At 50.6% G+C, this 19,319-nt stretch overlaps 1 protein-coding gene across 2 annotated transcripts; it reads right to left on the bottom strand.

Annotated features, from left to right (window-relative positions):
• Positions 1-518: 518 nt before the first annotated feature.
• TRIB3 (tribbles pseudokinase 3) lies at positions 519-18,388 on the bottom strand. 2 transcript variants are annotated; one of them, XM_008019831.3, is made up of 4 exons: positions 18,180-18,388; positions 11,595-11,885; positions 6,834-7,126; positions 519-1,879 (listed from the first exon to the last, which is right to left on the bottom strand). In XM_008019831.3, exons 2-4 carry the CDS (start codon positions 11,883-11,885, stop codon positions 1,387-1,389), a joined length of 1,077 nt encoding a protein of 358 aa, XP_008018022.2. In that variant the 5' UTR covers positions 18,180-18,388; the 3' UTR covers positions 519-1,386. The 2 variants fall into 2 exon arrangements, with proteins under 2 accessions (XP_008018022.2, XP_037849873.1); XM_037993945.2 differs by lacking the exon at positions 18,180-18,388 and adding an exon at positions 16,594-16,689.
• Between the last annotated feature and the right edge of the window lie 931 nt (positions 18,389-19,319).

The following is a 19,319-nucleotide window of genomic DNA, read 5'->3' as shown; positions in this document are numbered from 1 at the left end:
ATTGAGTGCTGGAGCCAGGATTTAATTCCAGGCAGCCTAACTCCAGAGTTCTGAGTTCTCAGGTATTACAGTGACCCCTGGCTTCTTCCTCTGGTCACGGACCTCTTTAATGTGACACCTGCTGTAGCCATTGGGCCAGCAGTCTCAAGGGACAATACAGCCAAGAGACAGAAGGAGCCTGGAGAGCCGGGGTCCCTGCCACAGCTTTGGGAGTTGAATGGACCAGCACTGAAGCCCACCCTATGTGCTGACTTATTGCTTTCTGTAAAATGTATTTCCATCTTGTTGAAGCCATTTTGACTCAGAAAGTACCCTAATAGAGACACTGCTGCTGCCAGAAGAAACAGAGGGAGTGCAGGAAGACCCGCCGGGCTCCAGGTAATCTGTTCTCACAAACCACTCAGCCCAGGTTGTGACACAATTCTATGGCCTTTCACCATGGGGGGCAGTTTTGAAGGCAGGGAAAATTGGTAAGAGATGGTTGGAAAGGATGGAAGAAATCGCCTAGAAAAATAAAATTATTTCATAATTCTCCTTTATTAGGCACAGGTAAAAATACATACTCACAGTATCCAAAACCTAGAGTAGGGACCTGGGATTGTGGACCCCAAGTGTCCCCAGAACAGTCCCACCTGGGACTTTCCGGGTGGCCACAGGACAGACCCTGCCTAATCCTGTCCCTCAACTTTGGTGCTTAGGTCAGAAGCCCCATGGTTGACAGGCCTGAACCCTCATTCCAGAACATTCTTGAGTTAGACAAGAACTAGCATCATAGTTTGGATTCTTATCTCTGGCCCAAATCCCAGGCTTAGGCCTGGAAGGAGAATCTCTCAATCAAGAGGACAGAGATGCTGGGAACATGGGTCCCAGAGTGAGCTGGGCTTGGGTCCTGAGTTGCAGGGGAGAGGCCTGGAGCCTTTGGCACAGGGATACCCCCCTTTCTCTGAAAAGGTACAAGACACAAAGGCAGCTGGTTTGTTTGTGAAAGGGATTGTCCTTGGACAAAGGTGCCTGAGCAGCAGCATCAGTGGAGGCCGACACTGGTACAAAGTGTACCCAGTGTAGACAATGACCTATGGTCATGGGAAAGTGCTGTCAGCTCAAGAATGCCAGTTTGTCATCTCTGCGAGCAGGGAGTATCGTCCCCTTTGCTCACTGCTGTATTCGCAGCACCTAGAACAGGTCTTGGCACTTGATAAGCACCCAAGCAGGAATTGCATATGTGTGAAACAAAGCAGATGTGTACACAGCACACTCCACATGGGCTTCTGCCTTTCTCCCTTCTGGAAGGCACTGAAGGTTTGGCTCAGTTCAGAGGCAGGAGAAGGCTTGGAGCCACCCCAAATTCAATCCACTGTTGGCAGCCGAGCATGTAGTAGGGTGGCCCTAGCCATACAGAACCACTTCTCTGTCTCCCTCCTCTTCCCTGGCTTCATCCGGCCCTGGTCCATCAGGGACCACCTGGTCAGCCTCCCAGAGATGGGATCTGGTTGGGGCTGAGGGGATGGGGTCCTCTTGCAGCCAGGGGTGCAGGAGGATGCCTGTGGCTGTGAGCCGCTCAGCTGGCTCCCGACGAAGGAGGCAGCGAACCAGACAGCGGGCAGGGGCTGAGAGGCCTGCAGGCAAGGCGTAGGCCCCGCGACGGATCTTGCCAAAGAGCAGGACAGGCTCTGAGTCCTGGAAGGGGTAGTGGCCTGCCAGCATGGTGAAGAGCGCCACGCCCAGGCTCCAGACATCTGCTGCCTTGCCCGAGTATGATGCCCGTGAGCTGAGTATCTCAGGTCCCACGTAGGCTGGGCATGCGTGCTTGTCCCACAGGGAATCATCCGGCCCAGTCAGCACACAGGCGTCCTCCAGGTTCTCCAGCACCAGCTTCTTCCTGGGACATGGGGAGACACTGAAGGGTCAGGTCCTACCCAGAACCCCCATGCCACCACCCCATACTGTCACCCTAGTGGTACCCACTTTCCAAGTGCCTGCTGGCCTTTGACAGTCCTGTGATATCTGATCCTGTTTTATAGATAACCAAGCCCAGGCTCAGAGAGGTTAAGTCATTTAAGGCCACAGAGCAATTACATTTAAACGAAAAATTCTGAAAGAAATACATTTTTCAACAGTCCCATGGGGAGGAGCCTGATGGGGCTGAGAGGGGTAAGCCTCTCTTAAACCAGATACAAACTTAGGGTCCAGGCAGGTAATAAAATGAGAGAAACAGGAAGTGTGCCAGACATCTCAGCACAAGCCCTGCCTAAAAAGGGTACCACTAACAACGCATTCTAGGGTTTATCGAGTTTCTGCTGTGTTCCTGGCCCTTGGCCTCTCATTACCTGGCTTATCTCATTCTATCCAGGCTACAACCTGCAAGGAGGACACCATTTTACAGCTCTTGAGCATTGGCCTGGGATGGGAACCCTGGCTGGCAGATACCCAGAGCCAGTGCTGTGACCCGCTCTCGTAGTTCCCAAGATGGCCCCATGTTCCCATTCTTTTCCCAAAGAGAAGCCAGGACTTGTATTTTAATGAAAAAGTCCCCATTTAAAAAAATATTGGCAACCAGTTTCTATAAAAAACACAAACAGGTAAGCAGGGCAAAAAGAAAGTGTGTGTAAGGCTGGGCGCGGTGGCTCATGCCTGTAATCCTAGCACTTTGGGAGGTCGAGGTAGGGGGATAGCTTGAGTTCAGAAGTTCAAGACCAGCCTGGGCAACACGGTGAAAACCTATCTTTACAAAAAATATAAAAATTAGCAGGCATAGTGATTCGCACCTGTAGTCCCAGCTCCTTGGGAGGCTGAGGCAGGAGAGTATCGCTTGAGCCCAGGAGGCGGAGGTTTGCAGTGAGCCGAGATCACGCCACTGCACTCTGGCCTCGGCAACAGAGTGAGACCCTATCTCAAAAAAAAAAAAAAAAAGTTTGTCCTGCCATTTGCAATTTTTACTTTAAACAACTCCTATGGAGCACTCTAAGATGACTTTAATAGTAATCATTCTATTACCACTGCTATTAGTTTTTCCTTTATGGCCCTACTTCCACTATTTCCTGGGTGTCCAGTGGCATTTCACAAATACTGACCAATCCTATGAATCACAGTATTGGGGGACAAAGAGTGTCAGCATTATTAGCCCATTTTACAGATGAAGAAACAAAGGCTCAAGCAGGTGAAGTCATTTGCTAAGGGCCAAAAAGCAGGTAAGAAGCAGAACCCAGGATTTAAACACAGTTCTATCTAACTTACGGTCCCTCTTCTACCAATGACTCTCAGGTGATTTTTCTTTTTTTTTTTTTGAGATGGAGTCTCGCTTCGTCGCCCAGGCTGGAGTGCAGTGGTGCAATCTCGGCTCACTGCAAGCTCTGCCTCCCAGGTTCATGCCATTCTCCCGCCTCAGCCTCACGAGTAGCTGGGACCACAGGCGCCTGCCACCATGCCCAGCTAATTTTTTTTTTTTTTTTTTTTTTTTTGTATTTTTAGTAGAGACGGGGTTTCACTGTGTTAGCCAGGATGGTCTCGATCTTCTGACCTCGTGATCTGCCTGCCTCGGCCTCCCAAAGTGTTGGGATTACAGGCATGAGCCACCACGCCTGGCCCCTTCTTTTTTTTTCTTTAGAGACAGGGTCTCACTCTGTCACCCAGGCTGTAGTGCAGTGGTGCAGTCCTAGCTCACTGCAGCCTGGAACTTCTGGGCTCAAGCGATCCTCCTGCCTCCGCCTCCCAAGTAACTGGGATCACAGGTGTGCATCACCACACCTGGCTAATTTTTCTAAATTTTTTTGTACAGATGGGGTCTTGCTATGTTGCCTAGACTGGCCTCGAACTCCTGGGTTCAAGCAATCCTCCTACTTTGGCCTCGTGAAGCACTGGAATTACAGGTGTGAGCCATCAAATGGCTTCTTGAAAAGAGCAGGAAGCACGCTCTCTCCTCCAGTAGGTCTGGGGTAGTCGTATCTCCCCTAAGCTTAAAATGTGTTTGAAGTTATGTACTAGCTTACAAATCATTATAAATTTTACTTCTTTAAAAAAGGCATGCCTATTGTAGAAGGTAACATTAACAGCAAATCAGCCTTAGGGGCCAGGCACAGCGGCCCATGGCTATAATCCCAGCACTTTGGGAGGCTGAGGCAGGCGAATCACTTGAGGAGTTGGAGACCAGCCTGGCCAACATGGCAAAACCCCATCTCTACTAAAAACACAAAAATTAGCCAAGCGTGGTGGTATGCGCCTGTAATCCCAGCTACTCAAAAGGCTGAGTCACTCACTTGAACCCAGAAGGTGGAGGTTGCAGTGAGCCGAGATCGTGCCACTGCACTCCAACCTGGGCAACAGAGCGAGACTCTGTCTCAGAAAAAATAAAATAAATTAAAATAAAAAGAAAATCAGACTTAGGCAAACACACAATAATAACTGCTATAGGCAATATAGATGGTTGCTAAAATTAGTGGGTGAAAGTTGAGGAAAAACAGGATATTTATATGCTTAGCTTACCTCCCCCCAAGGTATCTGTCAATTACAAAGGGTAAATTAGGAACTTTACAGTAGAGAAACCTGGCAGGTCCTACTCTAACCAAGTGATCAAGGTTATAACACAGTGATGACTATCAACTCAAGCATCTCCTGATACGATATGGAGAGGGGCCTATCGATTCTGTGTTGTTCTTGCCAAAAATATATAACTGCAATCTAACTATGAGAAAACATCAATCAAATCCAAATTGAGGGACATACAAAGTAACTGATCAGTACTCTTCAAAAATCTCAAAGTTATGGCCAGGAGCGTTGGCTCACGCCTATAATCCCAGCATTTTGGGAGGCCGAGGCAGGCAGATTGCTTGAGCTCAGGAGTCCGAGACCAGCCCAGGCAAGACCCCATCTCAATTAGCCAGGCGGCGTGGCACACACCTGTAGAACTAGCTACTCAGGAGGCTGAGGTGGGAGGATCACTTGGGCCCAGGAGATCAAGGCTGCAGTGAGCTGTGATCACACCACTGCACTCCAGCCTGGGTGACAGAGTGAGACCCTGTTTCAAAAAAAAAGTGTCAAGGTCATGGATCATCAAAGATAAGGAAAGACTGAGGAACTGTCTCAGATTGGAAGAGACCAAGGAAACCACTGACAACTAAATTAGGATCCTCACTGTATCCTGCACAGCAAGGGGTGTTAGTGGGAAACTCAGGAAGTTGGAATAAATCTGTGGCTTAGTTAATAGTACTCTACCAAGGTTGATTTCTTAGTTTGGGCAATTGTACCATAGCTATGTCAGGGGTTAACATTGGAGGACACTGGTTAAAGGATATATAGAAACTCTTTGAACTATTTTTGTAGGTTTTCTAAAAGTCTAAAATTATTTCAAGATAAAAAGTTTTTGAAAATGCAATGGGATCACACTCCTTTCTCCACAGAAAACTCCTGTGTAACTGGCGGCTTAGTGCACTCCCTGACACATCTTGACTGCCCCCAGGAGTCTGGAGACGGAACAGGAGGCGAGTCTCTCTGCCCTTTTCCCCAGAATTATCTTTTAAAATTTTTTCTTAGCATCTAGGTCAGGTACAGTAGCTCACACCTGTAATCCCAGCCCTTTGGGAGGCTAAGGCAGGCGGATCACCTAAGGTCAAGAGTTCAAGACCAGCTTGGCCAACACGGCAAAACCCCGTTTCTACTAAACAGAGAAAAAAATTAGCCGGGCATGGTGGCACATGCCTGTAGTCCCAGCTATTTGGGAGGCTGAGGCAGGAGTATCACTTGAACCTGGGCAGCAGAGGTTGCAGTGAGCCAAGATCGCACCATTGCATTCCAGCCTGGGTGACAGAGTGAGATTCTGTCTCAATTAAAAAAAAAAAAAAAAATTCTTAGCATCCCAACCTAGAGAAGGAAGATTATCTTTTAACCAAAAAGTGCTAATTCTCAGTTTCACAGAAAAAGTGCCCGAGTGGGGAACCTCAGACCATGTTTTGGCTGTGGTCTTAGAATCCTGAAAACACCCTAACAATCCAACCCTTTTCCCTACCAATGGAGAAACTGAGGCTCAGAGACACTAGGTCACCCAAAGTCAGTTAGTAAGCCCAGCCAGGCCCCCTGCCTCTCAAGCTTAGATTGAATTAAGACCCAGGCTCTGGAGTCAGATCTAGGTTCAAATCCCAGCTCTACCATTTATTTTGCTATGGGATCTTGGGCAAGTTACTTGAGTTCTCTGGGCCTCAGTTTCCTTGATCATATGGGAATAATAATAGCACCTGCCTCATGTTTGTAAGGATGGAAGACCTCATTAGATAATGTGGTGATGCTTTCATCACTGTCAGCTACTATGACTTTCACATCTCAGTGCTCCATCCCAGCCTTCCAAAGGGGCTCCCAAGAGGACTGAGTCAACTCTTTTTCTTGTTTCTGTTTTTGTTTTTTTTTTGAGATGGCATCTCACTCTGTTGCCCAGGATGGAGTGCAGTGGCATGATCTTGGCTCACTGCAACATCTGTCTCCCAGGTTCAAGCAGTTCTCCTGCCTCAGCCCTCCGAGTAGCTAGGATTACAGGTGTGCACTACCACACTCGGCTAAGTTTTATATTTTTAGTAGAGATGGACTTTCACCAAGTTTGCCAGGCTGGTCTTGAGCTCCTGACTTCAAGTGATCCACCCACCTCTGCCTCCCAAAGTGCTGGGATTAAAGACATGAGCCACTGCACCTGGCCTCAGTCAACTCTTCTCAGGGAACTAGACAGGGGCTGCTAGTTACTCCAGCCTCTCCACTTCTTGCCTCAGTTACTTTGCCTTCCTGGGCCTCAGTTTCTCTCCATCATGCTCCCCCCCGGGGTGTGTCTGTGGCTGGGGCTCTGCAACCACACTCACCTCTCACGGTCAGTGAAGACAAAGCGACACAGCTTGAGATCACGCAGGACCAGACCGTGCTGGTGACAGTGTGCCAGGGCGGTGGCCATCTGGCGGAAGAGCGCAGCAGCCTCAGGCTCAGGGATGCGGCGGCAGCTTCGCACCAGGCTGTGCATGTCCCCGTGGGTCCGAGTGAAAAAGGCATAGAGGAGCTGGGTACCAGCCAGGACCTCAGTGGGCCGAGCCACATGCTTGTGCGGGGGCAGCCGCGCGTAGGGCTCCAGCACGGCCAGGGCCTCGTGGATGGGGTACACCTGTGGGCAGAGAATGGTGTGAGCACAGCTGGGGACTCCCGGGAGCTGAGGCTGGCATTGCAAACAGTCACAGCTGACCTAGCTGTGCTACCATGTGCTAGGCATTGCACTAAGCGCTTCACTTCCCGAGTCATTCAGCCCTGACCCCACCCTGTAAGTAGGATAACTCACTCCATTTTACAGTTAAGGAAGCTGAGAGGCCACACAGCCAGCAAGCAGCACAGCTGGGATTTGAGCCTATGCACTCCATTGTCTGTGCTTTTTTGTTTTTTGAGACGGAGTCTCGCTCTGTCACCCAGGCTGGAGCGCAGTGGTGCAATCTCAGCTCACTGTAAACTCCGCCTCCTGGATTCAAGTGATTCTCCTGCTTCAGCCTCCCGTGTAGCTGGGATTATAGGTGTACGCCACCGCAACCAGCTAATTTTTGTATTTTTAGTAGAGATGGGGTTTCACCATGTTGGCTAAGCTGGTCTCAAACTCCTGACCTCAGGTGATCCTCCTGACCTCAGGTGATCCTCCCGCCTCAGCCTTCCAAAAGGCTGGGATTACAGGTGTGAGCCACCGCACCCAGCCTTTGGTCTGTGCTCTTAACTGCTAGGCTATATGGCCTCAAACATCAGATAAATGAAAAGTAACAGGTTCAAAGCAGGAGGAACCCAGAAGGGCAGATGATGCAGAAGGCACCTGATGCTCATCACCGTCACAGCTCCTGTCCTCTACACTTGACTGTCCACCCACCCTTTCATTCATTCAGTATCCTGGCCCTGGGCCTGTGTGGGCCAGCCATGTGTCCAGCTGGACTGACAGCCATGGGCTCTGCTCTCCGGTGCCCGCTGGGAGGCCATGCAAACATGCCCAGAAACTAAATATTGACAAATGCTGATAAGCATTGCAAAGGAACCAAGAAAGATGCTGGAATAGAGGTGTTTTTTTTGGTTTGTTTTTTGTTTTTTTGAGACGGAGATCGCTCTTGTTGCCCAGGCTGGAGTGCAGTGGTGTGATCTCAGCTCACTGCAACCTCCGCCTCCCGGGTTCAAGAGATTCTCCTGCCTCAGCCTCCCGAGTAGCTGGGATTATAGGCACCTGCCACCATGCCTGGCTAATTTTTTGTATTTTTAATAGAGACAGGGTTTTACCATGTTGGCCAGGATAGTCTCGAACTCCTGACTTCAGGTGATCTGCCTGCCTCGACTTGAGCTGGCGTGAGCCATTGTGCCTGGCCTGGAATAGATTATTTTGGAAGGGGGCACCCATTTTAGAAAATATGGCTCAGAGGCCAGGCGCAGTGGCTCATGCCTGTAATCCCAGCACTTTGGGAGGCTGAGGCGGGCGGATCACAAGGTCAGGAGATTAAGACCATCCTGGCTAACACGGTGAAACCCCATCTCTACAAAAAATACAAAAAATTAGCCGGACGTGGTGGCGGGCGCCTGTAGTCCCAGCTACTTGGGAGGCTGAGGCAGGAGAACGGCGTGAACCCGGGAGATGGAGCTTGCAGTGAGCCAAGATTGCGCCACTGCACTCCAGCCTGGGTGACACAGCAAGACTCCAACTCAAAAAAAAAAAAGAAAAAAAGAAAGAAAGTATGGTTCAGGAGGGACTCTGGAAAAGTGATCTGAATGATTCAGAGATGCGCATGGAATAAGCTTTCTGAGTAGGGGCACAGACAGTGCAAAGGCCCTGAGACCGGAAACAGCTTGGCCTGCTCTAGAAACCCAACCAAAGATCAGCGTAGCCAGAAAGGGTTGGGGAGGGGAAAAAGGACATGTGATGAGGGTGGCAAGCTTGATGGGAAATGTGCTAGGCGTCTGTGGGCATTACAGCAAAACTCCACCCTAGCCCTGAAAGGTATGTCCCATTTTACCAACGATAAGACTGGGTTCAGAAAAGGAAGGTGACTTACTAGAAGCCAGGCAGCTAATTGGTGGCAGAACAAGTATACTCACTTTGGTTTGTCTGACTTTAAATCCTTTGCATGTTATGTTGACTATGCCACAAAGAAAAATAAATAAGACACATACATATTTAATCTATGATAAAAAAAAGTTAAAGTACCTGACTTTAAAAACCAGTTGGGGCTGGGCGTGGTGGCTCACGCCTGTAATCCCAGCTATTCGGAAGGCTGAGGCAGGAGAATCACTTGAACCTGGGAGATGGAGGTTGCAGTGAGCCAAGATCATGCCACTGCACTCCAGCCTGGGCGACAGAGTGAGACTCCATCTCAAAAACACACCAACAAAAAACAAGTTGGGGTGACATGGGGGAAATAACCCCCAAACAGAGATGATTATTATTTTTAGTTGGGGCGAGCTCATTCCTGCTCCCGTGCACTCGCACTTGCTGCCTGGATGCTCTTCCACTAGACCTGCAAGGCTGACTCCTTCCATTTGTTCAAGTCACTGCTCAAATGTCACCCCTCAGAGAGGTCTTCCTGGACCTCCCTTGCTAAAATCACCTGCACTCCTGCCCTCCTTGTCCTCTGATCTCTCTGTTCCCAGCTTTATTTTTCTCCATAGTGCTTGTGATTACCTGACACATTTTATTTATTTATTTATCTTTTGAGACGGAGTCATGCTCTGTCGCCCAGGCTGGAGGGCAGTGGCGCAATCTCGGCTCACTGTGACCTCTGCCTCCCGGGTTCAAGTGATTCTCCTGCCTCAGCCTCACAAGTAGCTGTGATTACAGGCACTTGCCACCATGCCTGGCTAATTTTTGTATTTTTAGTAGCAATGGGGTTTCACCATATTGGCCAGGCTGGTCTTGAACTCTGGACCTCGTGATCCACCTGCCTCAGCCTCCCAAAGTGCTGGGATTACAGGCGTGAACCATGGCGCCCGGTCACCTGACACATATTTTACTTACTCACTTGTTTATTGTCTGTATCTCCCACTGGAATGTCAGCTTGATGAGAACAGAACTTTGTTTTTAACCACAGCATGGTACATGGCAAATACAGGTGCTCAATGAAATTGTGTTGAATTAATGAATAAGGTGATAATTTACAAAGACAGGAGTTTGATCTTTCTACACACTGACCAGAAAAGCTGAGGAAGTGTGGAAATGGCTGTTCAGCACCCGTGATGCACACTGGCATGGGGATGAGTATGTTCCAGTGGATTTTCCCAAATGTTTCTGGAGAATCGGGGCCCTGTGAACGCAGGACGCTTCTGTCCTGAGCCTGCTTGCATTATTCCTCTCATCATGGACTCACCTTCCCAGGGAGAATGGAAAAGAACCTGTGGTGCTGCAGGAGGGGGACCCAGAGTTCTGGGCTCCTTACGGCACCTGCTAAGAGCACTGGAGACCTGTGCACAAGAGCCCAGGTGAAGCTAGGAGCTGGACCCTGTCTGGATCTACCCCGCTGCTAACTGCATTTCCATCAACAGAGCAAAGCTCTGCTGCTGCTCCCAGGAGGAGGAGGTTTAAGTCCTTCCACCTCTCTGTGCATTCCCAAGGGACCCAGGCCCCCGCTACTCTCCCTTGGGTGTCCAGGTCCCCCTTATCTTCCTTATGCTTGCCTGCCAGGGCAGCCTGCCCTGGTTGTGTCTGAAACGCTTATCCTAGCACAGGCACAGGACTCTCTGGGCTCAGCCTCCTGGGCCCAATCCCAGCTCTGATACCACCTGGCTCTGTCACGTGGCAAGTAACCATGGCTTTCTGAGTCTCAGTGTCCTCTATCTGTAAAATGGGCACAATGATAGTAACCACCTCATTCGTTGTGTGAAGATTAAGAGATTGTGCACACTAAACAATCAACATAGTACCTGGTGCACAGTGAATACCTATTGTTACACTTCTTATTCTCATCTCTGTCCTCTTGGACTGTCACTTGCCAGTGTCCTGCATGGGCTGACCCTCAGGGGCCTTGATCCTGTCCATTTCCTGGTTTCAGCCAGGAATCTTCAGACTTTTCTACCCCTTACCTTACCCCGGGAGCCAGGCCCAGTGCTATGTGACTTCACGCATGGCCCTTCCCCTGTCTTCATCTCAGTCTTCCTATCTGTAAAATGGCCACGGGTTAGGCTCAATCACCTCCGGGGTCCCAGGAGTTTTGATGTCTACCATGCCCTACCCTTCTCTTGTGCAAACATCTTCAGTAGCTCTGCACAGCCCAGTGGAGGCCCCTTGTTAACACCTTCATGACCAGCTGCTGCCAACCCTCATCTCCTGCCCCTTTCTGCACACCCTCTCCACTCTGGCCACAGATAAGTCCTTTTCATTCTCTAAAGTACTATCCCCTCACTTTTCTAGGCCTTTGAACAGCTGTTCCCCCTGCCTGCAACTCCCATCTCCCACTTCTATCTGGTATCAGTCCAGCAGGGGCTCACTGGATGCTTCCCCACTAAACACAAGAATGAATGAACATAAGGACCCCTCTGTACCCTGGCAATCCTTTGGAGGCCTCCTTTCCAGGCCTCCTGTGATGCTGGGAGACAGTGGCCCATGGGTACTGTACCATGGGACGTACCTTGCAGGTATACTCAGTGCCTGTAGGGCAGTGCAGGGCCCGGTAGGCCCGCCCGCCCTCCTCGGGCTCCAGGAGGACATAGGGCCCAAGACAGGAGGCAGTGGCCACAGCAGTTGCACGATCTGGAGCAGGAGGTGGGCTCAGGGACAACAGGCAGGGGGGCAGCCTGGGCTGGGGCCCACTTCGAGCTCGTTTCTGGACGGGATGCTCGGTGTCTAAGTTGTCATCCAACTCCAACTGCTTCTTCCTGGACAGGGAACCTGCAGGAGTAGCCAGAGGGGTGGCTCGCATCTAGCAAAAAGGGGAGAAAAGCAGTAGAGTGAGACTGCTTGGCGACCCTCCTTTCCCCTGCTGTATCCTCACACATACATGGCCCAACATTTATAGGGGGTGATCTGGCAGTGTGTGTTAAAATGACAAAGTCACATACCCTTAACTGGGTGACCCACCTCTGGGAATTTATCCTCCAGTTAAACTTCTTACCAAAAAATTGAATATAGTAAAGGCTGTTCATCAGAGCCTTGTGTCCAATAGCAAAAGCAGGAAATATCCCAAATGTCAGGCAGTAGAAAGCTAGTTAAAACTTCATGGTATAGCCATGTAGCAGAATACTACACAGCCATGAAAAAGGACAAGGAAACTCTCTATATATTGATGTGCACTGATCTCCAAGATGTATTAAGAAAGACAAACACAGAATTAGGTATTATAGAATACTTTTATGGTGTTTTTTTTTTTTTTTTTTCCCCCAAGAGATGTTGTTGCCCAGGCTGGTCTCAAACTCATGGCCTCAAGTGAACCTCCCACCTCAGCTTCCTAAGTAGCCGGGACTCTAGGAGTGAACCACCTCACCTGGCTATGCATTTATGTTAAAAAAAGAATATGTATAAATATGTTATATTATATATGTATATATATTTATATATATTATATAAATATATAATTATATATAATATATGTGTATATATATGTATATATATTTTTGAATATATATAATCTCTGTCTCTGGAAGGATGCACAAGATTAGGAGGAGACTCTTACTATCACAGTTCACTTGTAGCCTTGACCTCAGCATTCAGGTGATCCTCCCACCTCAGCCTCCCAAGTAGCTGGGAATACAGGTATGCACTATAATGCCTGGCTAATTTTTTTATTCTTTGTAGAGACGGGGTCTCCCTATGCTGCCCAGGCTGGTCTCACCTGAGCTCAAGCAATCCTCCTGCCTCAGTCTCCCAAAGTGTTAGGATTACAGATGTGAGTCACCATGTTTGGCCAACTTTTATAGTTTTGAATTTGAGCCACGTAAATGTATTTCCTGGCTAGGCGCAGTGGCTCACGCCTGTAATCCCAACACTTTGGGAGGCCGAAGTGGGCGGATCTTGAGGCTGGGAGTTCAAGACCAGCCTGGCCAATATGGTGAAACCCTGTCTCTACTAAAAAATACAAAAATTAGGCCGGGTGCAGTGGTTTATGCCTGTAATCCCAGGTAGCAACACGTGACCAAGGCAACGCCAAAATACAGCCCACGGCAGCACTTTGGGAGGCCGAGGCGGTGGTCAGGAGTTTGAGACCAACCTGCAAACATGGTGAAACCCCATCTCTACTAAAAATGCAAAAATTAGCCAGGCGTGGTGGTGTGGGCCTGTAATCCCAGCTACTTGGGAGGCTGAGACAGGAGAATCACTTGAACCTGGGAGGTGGAGGTTGCAGTGAGCTGAGATCACACCACTGCCTGGTGCACTCCAGCCTGGCCAACAGAGCAAGACTCCGTCACGGGGGAAAAAATAATTAGCCGGGTGTGCTGACGCGCACCTGTAATCTCAGCTACTGGGAAGGCTGAGGCAGGAGAATCGGTTGAACCCAGGAGGCAGAGGTTGCAGTGAGCCGAAATTGTGCCACTACACTCCAGCCTGGGTGATAGAGTAAGACTCTGTCTCAAAAAAAAAGTATTTCCTAATCAGAAATTTACATTTAAGAAAATAAATACCTGCTTGAAAACCCAGCTTGTTCCTAAAAATTAAAGTAAAGAAGATCAACTAATTTCGTAATCCATGGCTCTAGTACATTCACAGATGAGAGATATGATCTTGTTCACTCACTTAACACTGGGTGCTAGGGAAGAGAAGTGGGTTAGACAGCATTCTTGCCATCAGGATCTTCCAGTCAATTTGGAGGGCAGATGAAATCATAAAATCATATCCAAGACTAGGTGCAGTGGCCCACACCTGTAATCCTAGCACTTTGGAAGGCCATGGTGGGAAGACTGCTTGAACTCAAAAGTTCAACACCAGCTTGGGCAACATAGTGAGACCCTATCTCTATCAAAAAAAATTTTTTTTTAATTAGCTGGGTGTGGTGGTGGATGCCTGTAGTCCCAGCTACTTGGGAGGCTGAGGTGGTAAGATTGCTTGAGCCCGGGAGGTTGAGGCTGCAGTGAACCATGTTTGTGCCACTGCACTCCAGCCTGGGTGACAGAGTGAGACTCTGTCTCAAAAAAAAAGTCACGTACAGTGTGATCAGCCCTATTATACAGAGAAGCGTGGGCCTCTAGGAACCCAGAGAGGCCTCTCTCCTGGGCTGGTGGGTCAAAAGAGGACTTCCTAGAAGAGGTGATATCTACACTGAGACCTGAAAGTGAGGCAGAGTTAGCCAGGTGACATGGAGAGTCACCATGGTTCTCCATGACCATGGAGAGTCAGTGGTTCTCCAACTTGAGCAAGCATTGAGATCACCTGAAGGCCTGTTTCCACATACATTGCTGGGCCCGACTCCCAAAGTAGCTCATTCAGAAGGTCTGAATCTGCATTTCCATCCAGTTCCCAGGGGAAGTTGATGCCACTGTCCAGTAACCCCTGTTCTGGGGTGATGGAAGAGGCAAAAGAACGTGCTGCATGTTCCCCAAAAACATGTTGGAGAATGAGCCTGACTGCAAAAAAAAGTGAAAAGTTAAAGAAAAAAAAAAATAGGCGGGGCGCGGTGGCTCACGCCCGTAATCCCAGCACTTTGGGAGGCCGAGGCAGGCGGATCACAAGGTCAGGAGATAGAGACCATCTTGGCCAACATGGTGAAACCTCATCTCTTCTAAAAATACAAAAATTAGCTGGGCATGGTGGCGCGTGCCTATAATCCCAGCTACTCAGGAGGCTGAGGCAGGAGAATCACTTGAGCCCGGGAGGCAGAGGTTGTAGTGAGCTGAGATCTTGCCACAGCACTCCAGCCTGGTGACAGAGCAAGACTGTCCCAAAAAAAGAAAAGAAAAGAAAAGAAAAGAAAGAAACGTCTATTTCATTTTAGCTATTAAGTGGCTGTTTCTATATTATAGCTGAGCCTAATCCTAATTAACACACAATAGGATTTGGAATTATCCAAAGGCAGTGGGGAGCCACTGAAGGATTTTCAGCAGGGGAACATCATGCCTTTAGGGTGGATTTGAAAGTACTAGACAGGCAGTGAGACTAGCTAGGAGTTCTGCACAAGCAGGAGTCCAGGCAGGAAAAGGTGACCTGGACTAGGGGGGTTGCTAGATGGAGACACGAAGTTAAGGGCTCATAGGAGGAGGATCAAGAGGACTCAGTGGCAGACTGGATGAACTGGATTGATTGGACATGGGGGTTGACGGAGAGGGTGGAATCGAGGTAAGGTCCAGCTTTTGGCTCCTGCAATGAGAAGAGATGATGGCTACATGTCCTAAGCTGGAGGAGAAGCCTTTATTTGGGGGACTATGGAAGAAAAATTTTAAGTTTAATTTCAGACCTGTTAGGTCCTGGCAGTATCATGAAAAGTGGGTTTATTCTGTGGAATAGTGGCAGTGCACCCACTAACAATGAAGACAGTGCTAGTGGGGGAATAAAAGGTGCAAACTTCGAGGAGTGCATTTTGACAATATCAAAATGAAAAACAGGCTGGGTGCAGTGCTTCATGCCTGTAATCCCAGCACTTTGGGAGGCTGAGGCAGGAAGATCACTTGAGCCCAGGAGTTCAAGACCAGCCTAGGCAACATAGCGAGACTCTGTCCCTAAGGAAAAAAAAAATTATCTGGTCATAATGGCACACACCTGTGGTCCCAGCCATGCAGGAAGTTGAAGTAGGGGAATCACTTGACCCCAGAAGGTAAAGGCTTCAGTGAGCCATGGTCAAGCACTCTAGCCTGGGTGACAAAGTGAGAATGTCTCAAAAAAACAAACAAACAACAAAATGAAAAGTGTGTGAGTTTTGATTCAGCAATTAATCCCATTGCTAAAATGTATCCTGTAGAGGTGTGCGTGTGTAAGCATGCAAATACAAAGTTATCCTGCAGCCCTTGTGACAGAAATAATTTGCTGTCTATAATTACAGGGCTGGTTACATAAATTATACTTCATCCACACAACGGAAAAATTTGCAGCCATTTAAAAGGTTGAGGATGCTGTTTATAGCCTAATTGAAAGGATCTCCAGCGTGAACTGTTAAATGAAAAGAAAGCCACTATCCACGCAGCCGTGTGACTGTGTGTGGGGTGGCTGAAGGAGAGGGCAGTAGGGCATGTCAGGGCAGGAAGGTTCTCTCTAGAACCCATCTGCCCACCCACTTAAACTCCATTCCAAGAATGTGCATGCCCAGGTCTGAGCACTGGTGCGAGAGGGACCTCAGCCTGGTTAAAGACCTTCCCAACAGTTCAAGGCAGGATGAACAGGGAAACACGAGTCAGTTACCAGACAGAGGCCCACCTCTCCAAGTAGGCGGCTCCTAAACGGAAGAGCTGCCTTGGAAGGGAAGGTCTCCCCACATGAGTGAAAGGTCATGACTTTGGCTTGGTAAGAATGCAGTAAGGAGTGGCTTAGTCAGATATTCCTGGGTTCTAATCCTGTCTCAGACCCTTTCTAGCTGGGGGGTACCCCTGGTCAAGTTCCTCAACCTTTCTGAGCCTCAGTTCCTGTAAAGTGGGAACAGGATGCAAAGTTTACAGGTTTTTAGTGATGATGAAATGAAAAAACAAATGAAGCACGTAGAGCTTATGGACCTGTTGCAGGGTAGGTGTCAGGAAATGGTCACTATTAGCACTCATCCTGTTGTTCTTCACAGCAAGATGCTTAAGTACCATCCTTGAGAGTCTTAGAAAGCTCCCCAGGTTGGAGGCTGGGATGACACTCCTTACATCTCGAGGCTGTTCTGAGTCCCGCAGGATGCTACCTGGCCGTGCACATGCTTTGTGCCCTGCGCAGCAGAAGACTGCCTGGAGTCCCTCTGGCCTGTGCCACATCAGTACTCCAGGCTGCCTTGGCCCCAGTCATCCCTCAGAGCCTGCTGGGGCCTGGGATAAGCTCCACCCAGATGGGGACAGAGGGGGTAACTGAGTCTATAAATCTTGGGCAAGGCATTTTGCAGACCACACTGCAGAATAGAATCTGTGCTGTGGAATGAAAGCAGCCCCTAATATCTACCTCTTGCTGTTCCCTGCCATACTCGGGACCCAGGGAAATGACGGCGGGTTACATCAAGCGCGCGCGCGCGCACACACACACACACACCCCCAGGGCTGACAGGTGTACACACACCCCTGAGACACTGTCTAAGCCAGCCAGCGACAACACATCCAGGGAAGACAGACATTAAGTGACACACCCTTGCCCTCCACGGGTAAGCGTTAGCGCGCACACACACACACACACACACACAGCCCTCCCAGCTATCACACCCATGGTCTACACAAGCAAGGCCGGCCCCACCCCGCCCCGCCCCGCCCCCCGCAGCCAGGGCCCTTCAGTGGGAGCGAAAGCGAAAGGCGGCGGTGTCCCAGTCAGAAGTTTCAGCGGAAATTGAAGGGCGGCCCTGGGACAGGAGGGGGTGAGGCAGAGGGAAAGAGGTGGCTGTCGTCCCCCGCCCTCCCCGGTCTGCAGGCACAGCACACACCGCAAACACACGCGCACCTTCCACCTGCAAACCCGGAGCCACGCAGCGGGAAGAACCAGCGGCGCTGCCCGGCCGGGGATCCGCGCTGCGCCTTCGCTCCCACTCGCTCGGCTCCCGCACCACTCGCTCGGTTCGCTCCCAGGGCACCCCAGCCCTGTCCCGGCCGTGTCCCCTGCACCACCAACCCCTGCCACCAAGTGCCCAGCCCTCCAGACAGTTCTCACCATCCCCAGAAGCACAGGTCCCCGGGACCCACCCTCACCCAGAACTCTCCCCTACGGGTTCACGAGGACCCCCGCAGATCCCCCGCAGATCCTCCGACACCCCCACAAAGAGTCCTCCAGTGCCCCCCACAAGCCCCTCACCTCACCACACGACTCCCCTGTCCCACACTCACGCAAAACAGACCCTCGCACACCCTCCTCTAGGGGTGACAGCCAGACACCTCCGTCCCTGGCTTCCCCAGCCCAACTCGGGCGACCCCACGCCCTGCGGGGCCGCGTCACCTGAAGCCCGGGGGGAGCACTAGGCCCCGGGTGTCCCCCGACGGCAGAGTCTGTTAAAAGGTGTGTGTGTGTGCGCGTGTAACACGCAGCAACACGCAGACGCGCAGAGCCTCCCGGCGCCCCTTCCCCGGCCGCCGGCTCCAACCCCCCAGGCTCCGGGCGAGTCCACAGTCCGCACCCCGCCGAGTACCTTGTCCTGCCGTCCCGCGTGGGTCCTGGCGCCGCCGGTGCTCAGAGCCTCCAGGGTACCAGCAGGTGGGCCGGCCCGCTTCGCTGCTGCCGAGCTCGGGATCCCTGTCCAGCTCCAGCCCGGCTCGGTTCCTAACAGCGGACGTGTGCGGAGCCGCCCCCACTTCCGCTGCGAGTCTCGTGCGCGCCCGGCTCCTGGCCTGGGTGATGTAAACCTGAGCTAATCAGCCGCCGTCTGATGCCCTCAGGCCCAGGATTGCACCATCCCCCGCGTCCCGCCTCTCCGGGTCGCCGCCAGGGCGCGCTCCGCCAGGGCCTCTCTCCTTCTCGGCTGCACCTGGGGACCCCGCCCTCATTGGCCCACTAGGGGTGTCTGGTCTCAGTGCAGACACCAGCCACGGACTCTCCCTATCACCTTGGAAAAAAACATTTGCTTTTCTGAGCCTTACTTTCCCCACCTATGAAATGAGAAAAACATTCCTCCTTCTCGGGATGGTGCTCAAAAGAGCAAACAGTGACTGTTGTCCGGGTGCTTCCCCTTTTGTAAAGCACATTCCCAGCACCGCCTTATAAAACCTTTAGGAGAATTGGACATCTGGCAATCTCCATTCTCCCCCTTCTACTGAGAGCCAGCCTGAGGCCCAGCTGTGGGCAAGTGGTCCAGAAGCTTCAGGAAGGCCTATGGACCTAAGAGCTGACTCTGGGCTCAAAAGAACCACTGTGGCACCCTGGGGAGGCCTAAGGTCTGGTGAGCTTCCCCGCGTTCCTTTGCTAGAGGCAGTGCGGCCTAGTGGCGAAGAGCCCCTAGAGCCAGCTGGCCTAAGAGTGCACTGCACCTCCCCTCCAACCCACAGTGCTACCTAAAACCCTGCCTCAATTTCCTTTTCCATAAAATGGGCTCATAATTGCACTCACTTCATAAAGTTATTGTGAGGATTAAATAATGTAATATGTGTAAGACGCTTAGAACAGTGTGTGGCACATTGCGCATGCTCAATGGAGTGTAGACAATGGAGACAAAGAGGGAAAAAGGCCTTTAATATGCTTGCACCCTAGGCCTGGGAGGGCTTGGTGCTACTTCCTTTGGGGTGAAACACCCCTCTGCGTCCCAGGGGTCCAGCACCTTTCTTCGAAATCCCTT

This window comes from Chlorocebus sabaeus, chromosome 2, assembly GCF_047675955.1.
Source record: "Chlorocebus sabaeus isolate Y175 chromosome 2, mChlSab1.0.hap1, whole genome shotgun sequence".
NCBI lineage: Eukaryota > Metazoa > Chordata > Mammalia > Primates > Cercopithecidae > Chlorocebus > Chlorocebus sabaeus.
Note: the sequence above shows the minus strand (reverse complement) of the source record. Positions and strands in the feature narration are given on the sequence as shown.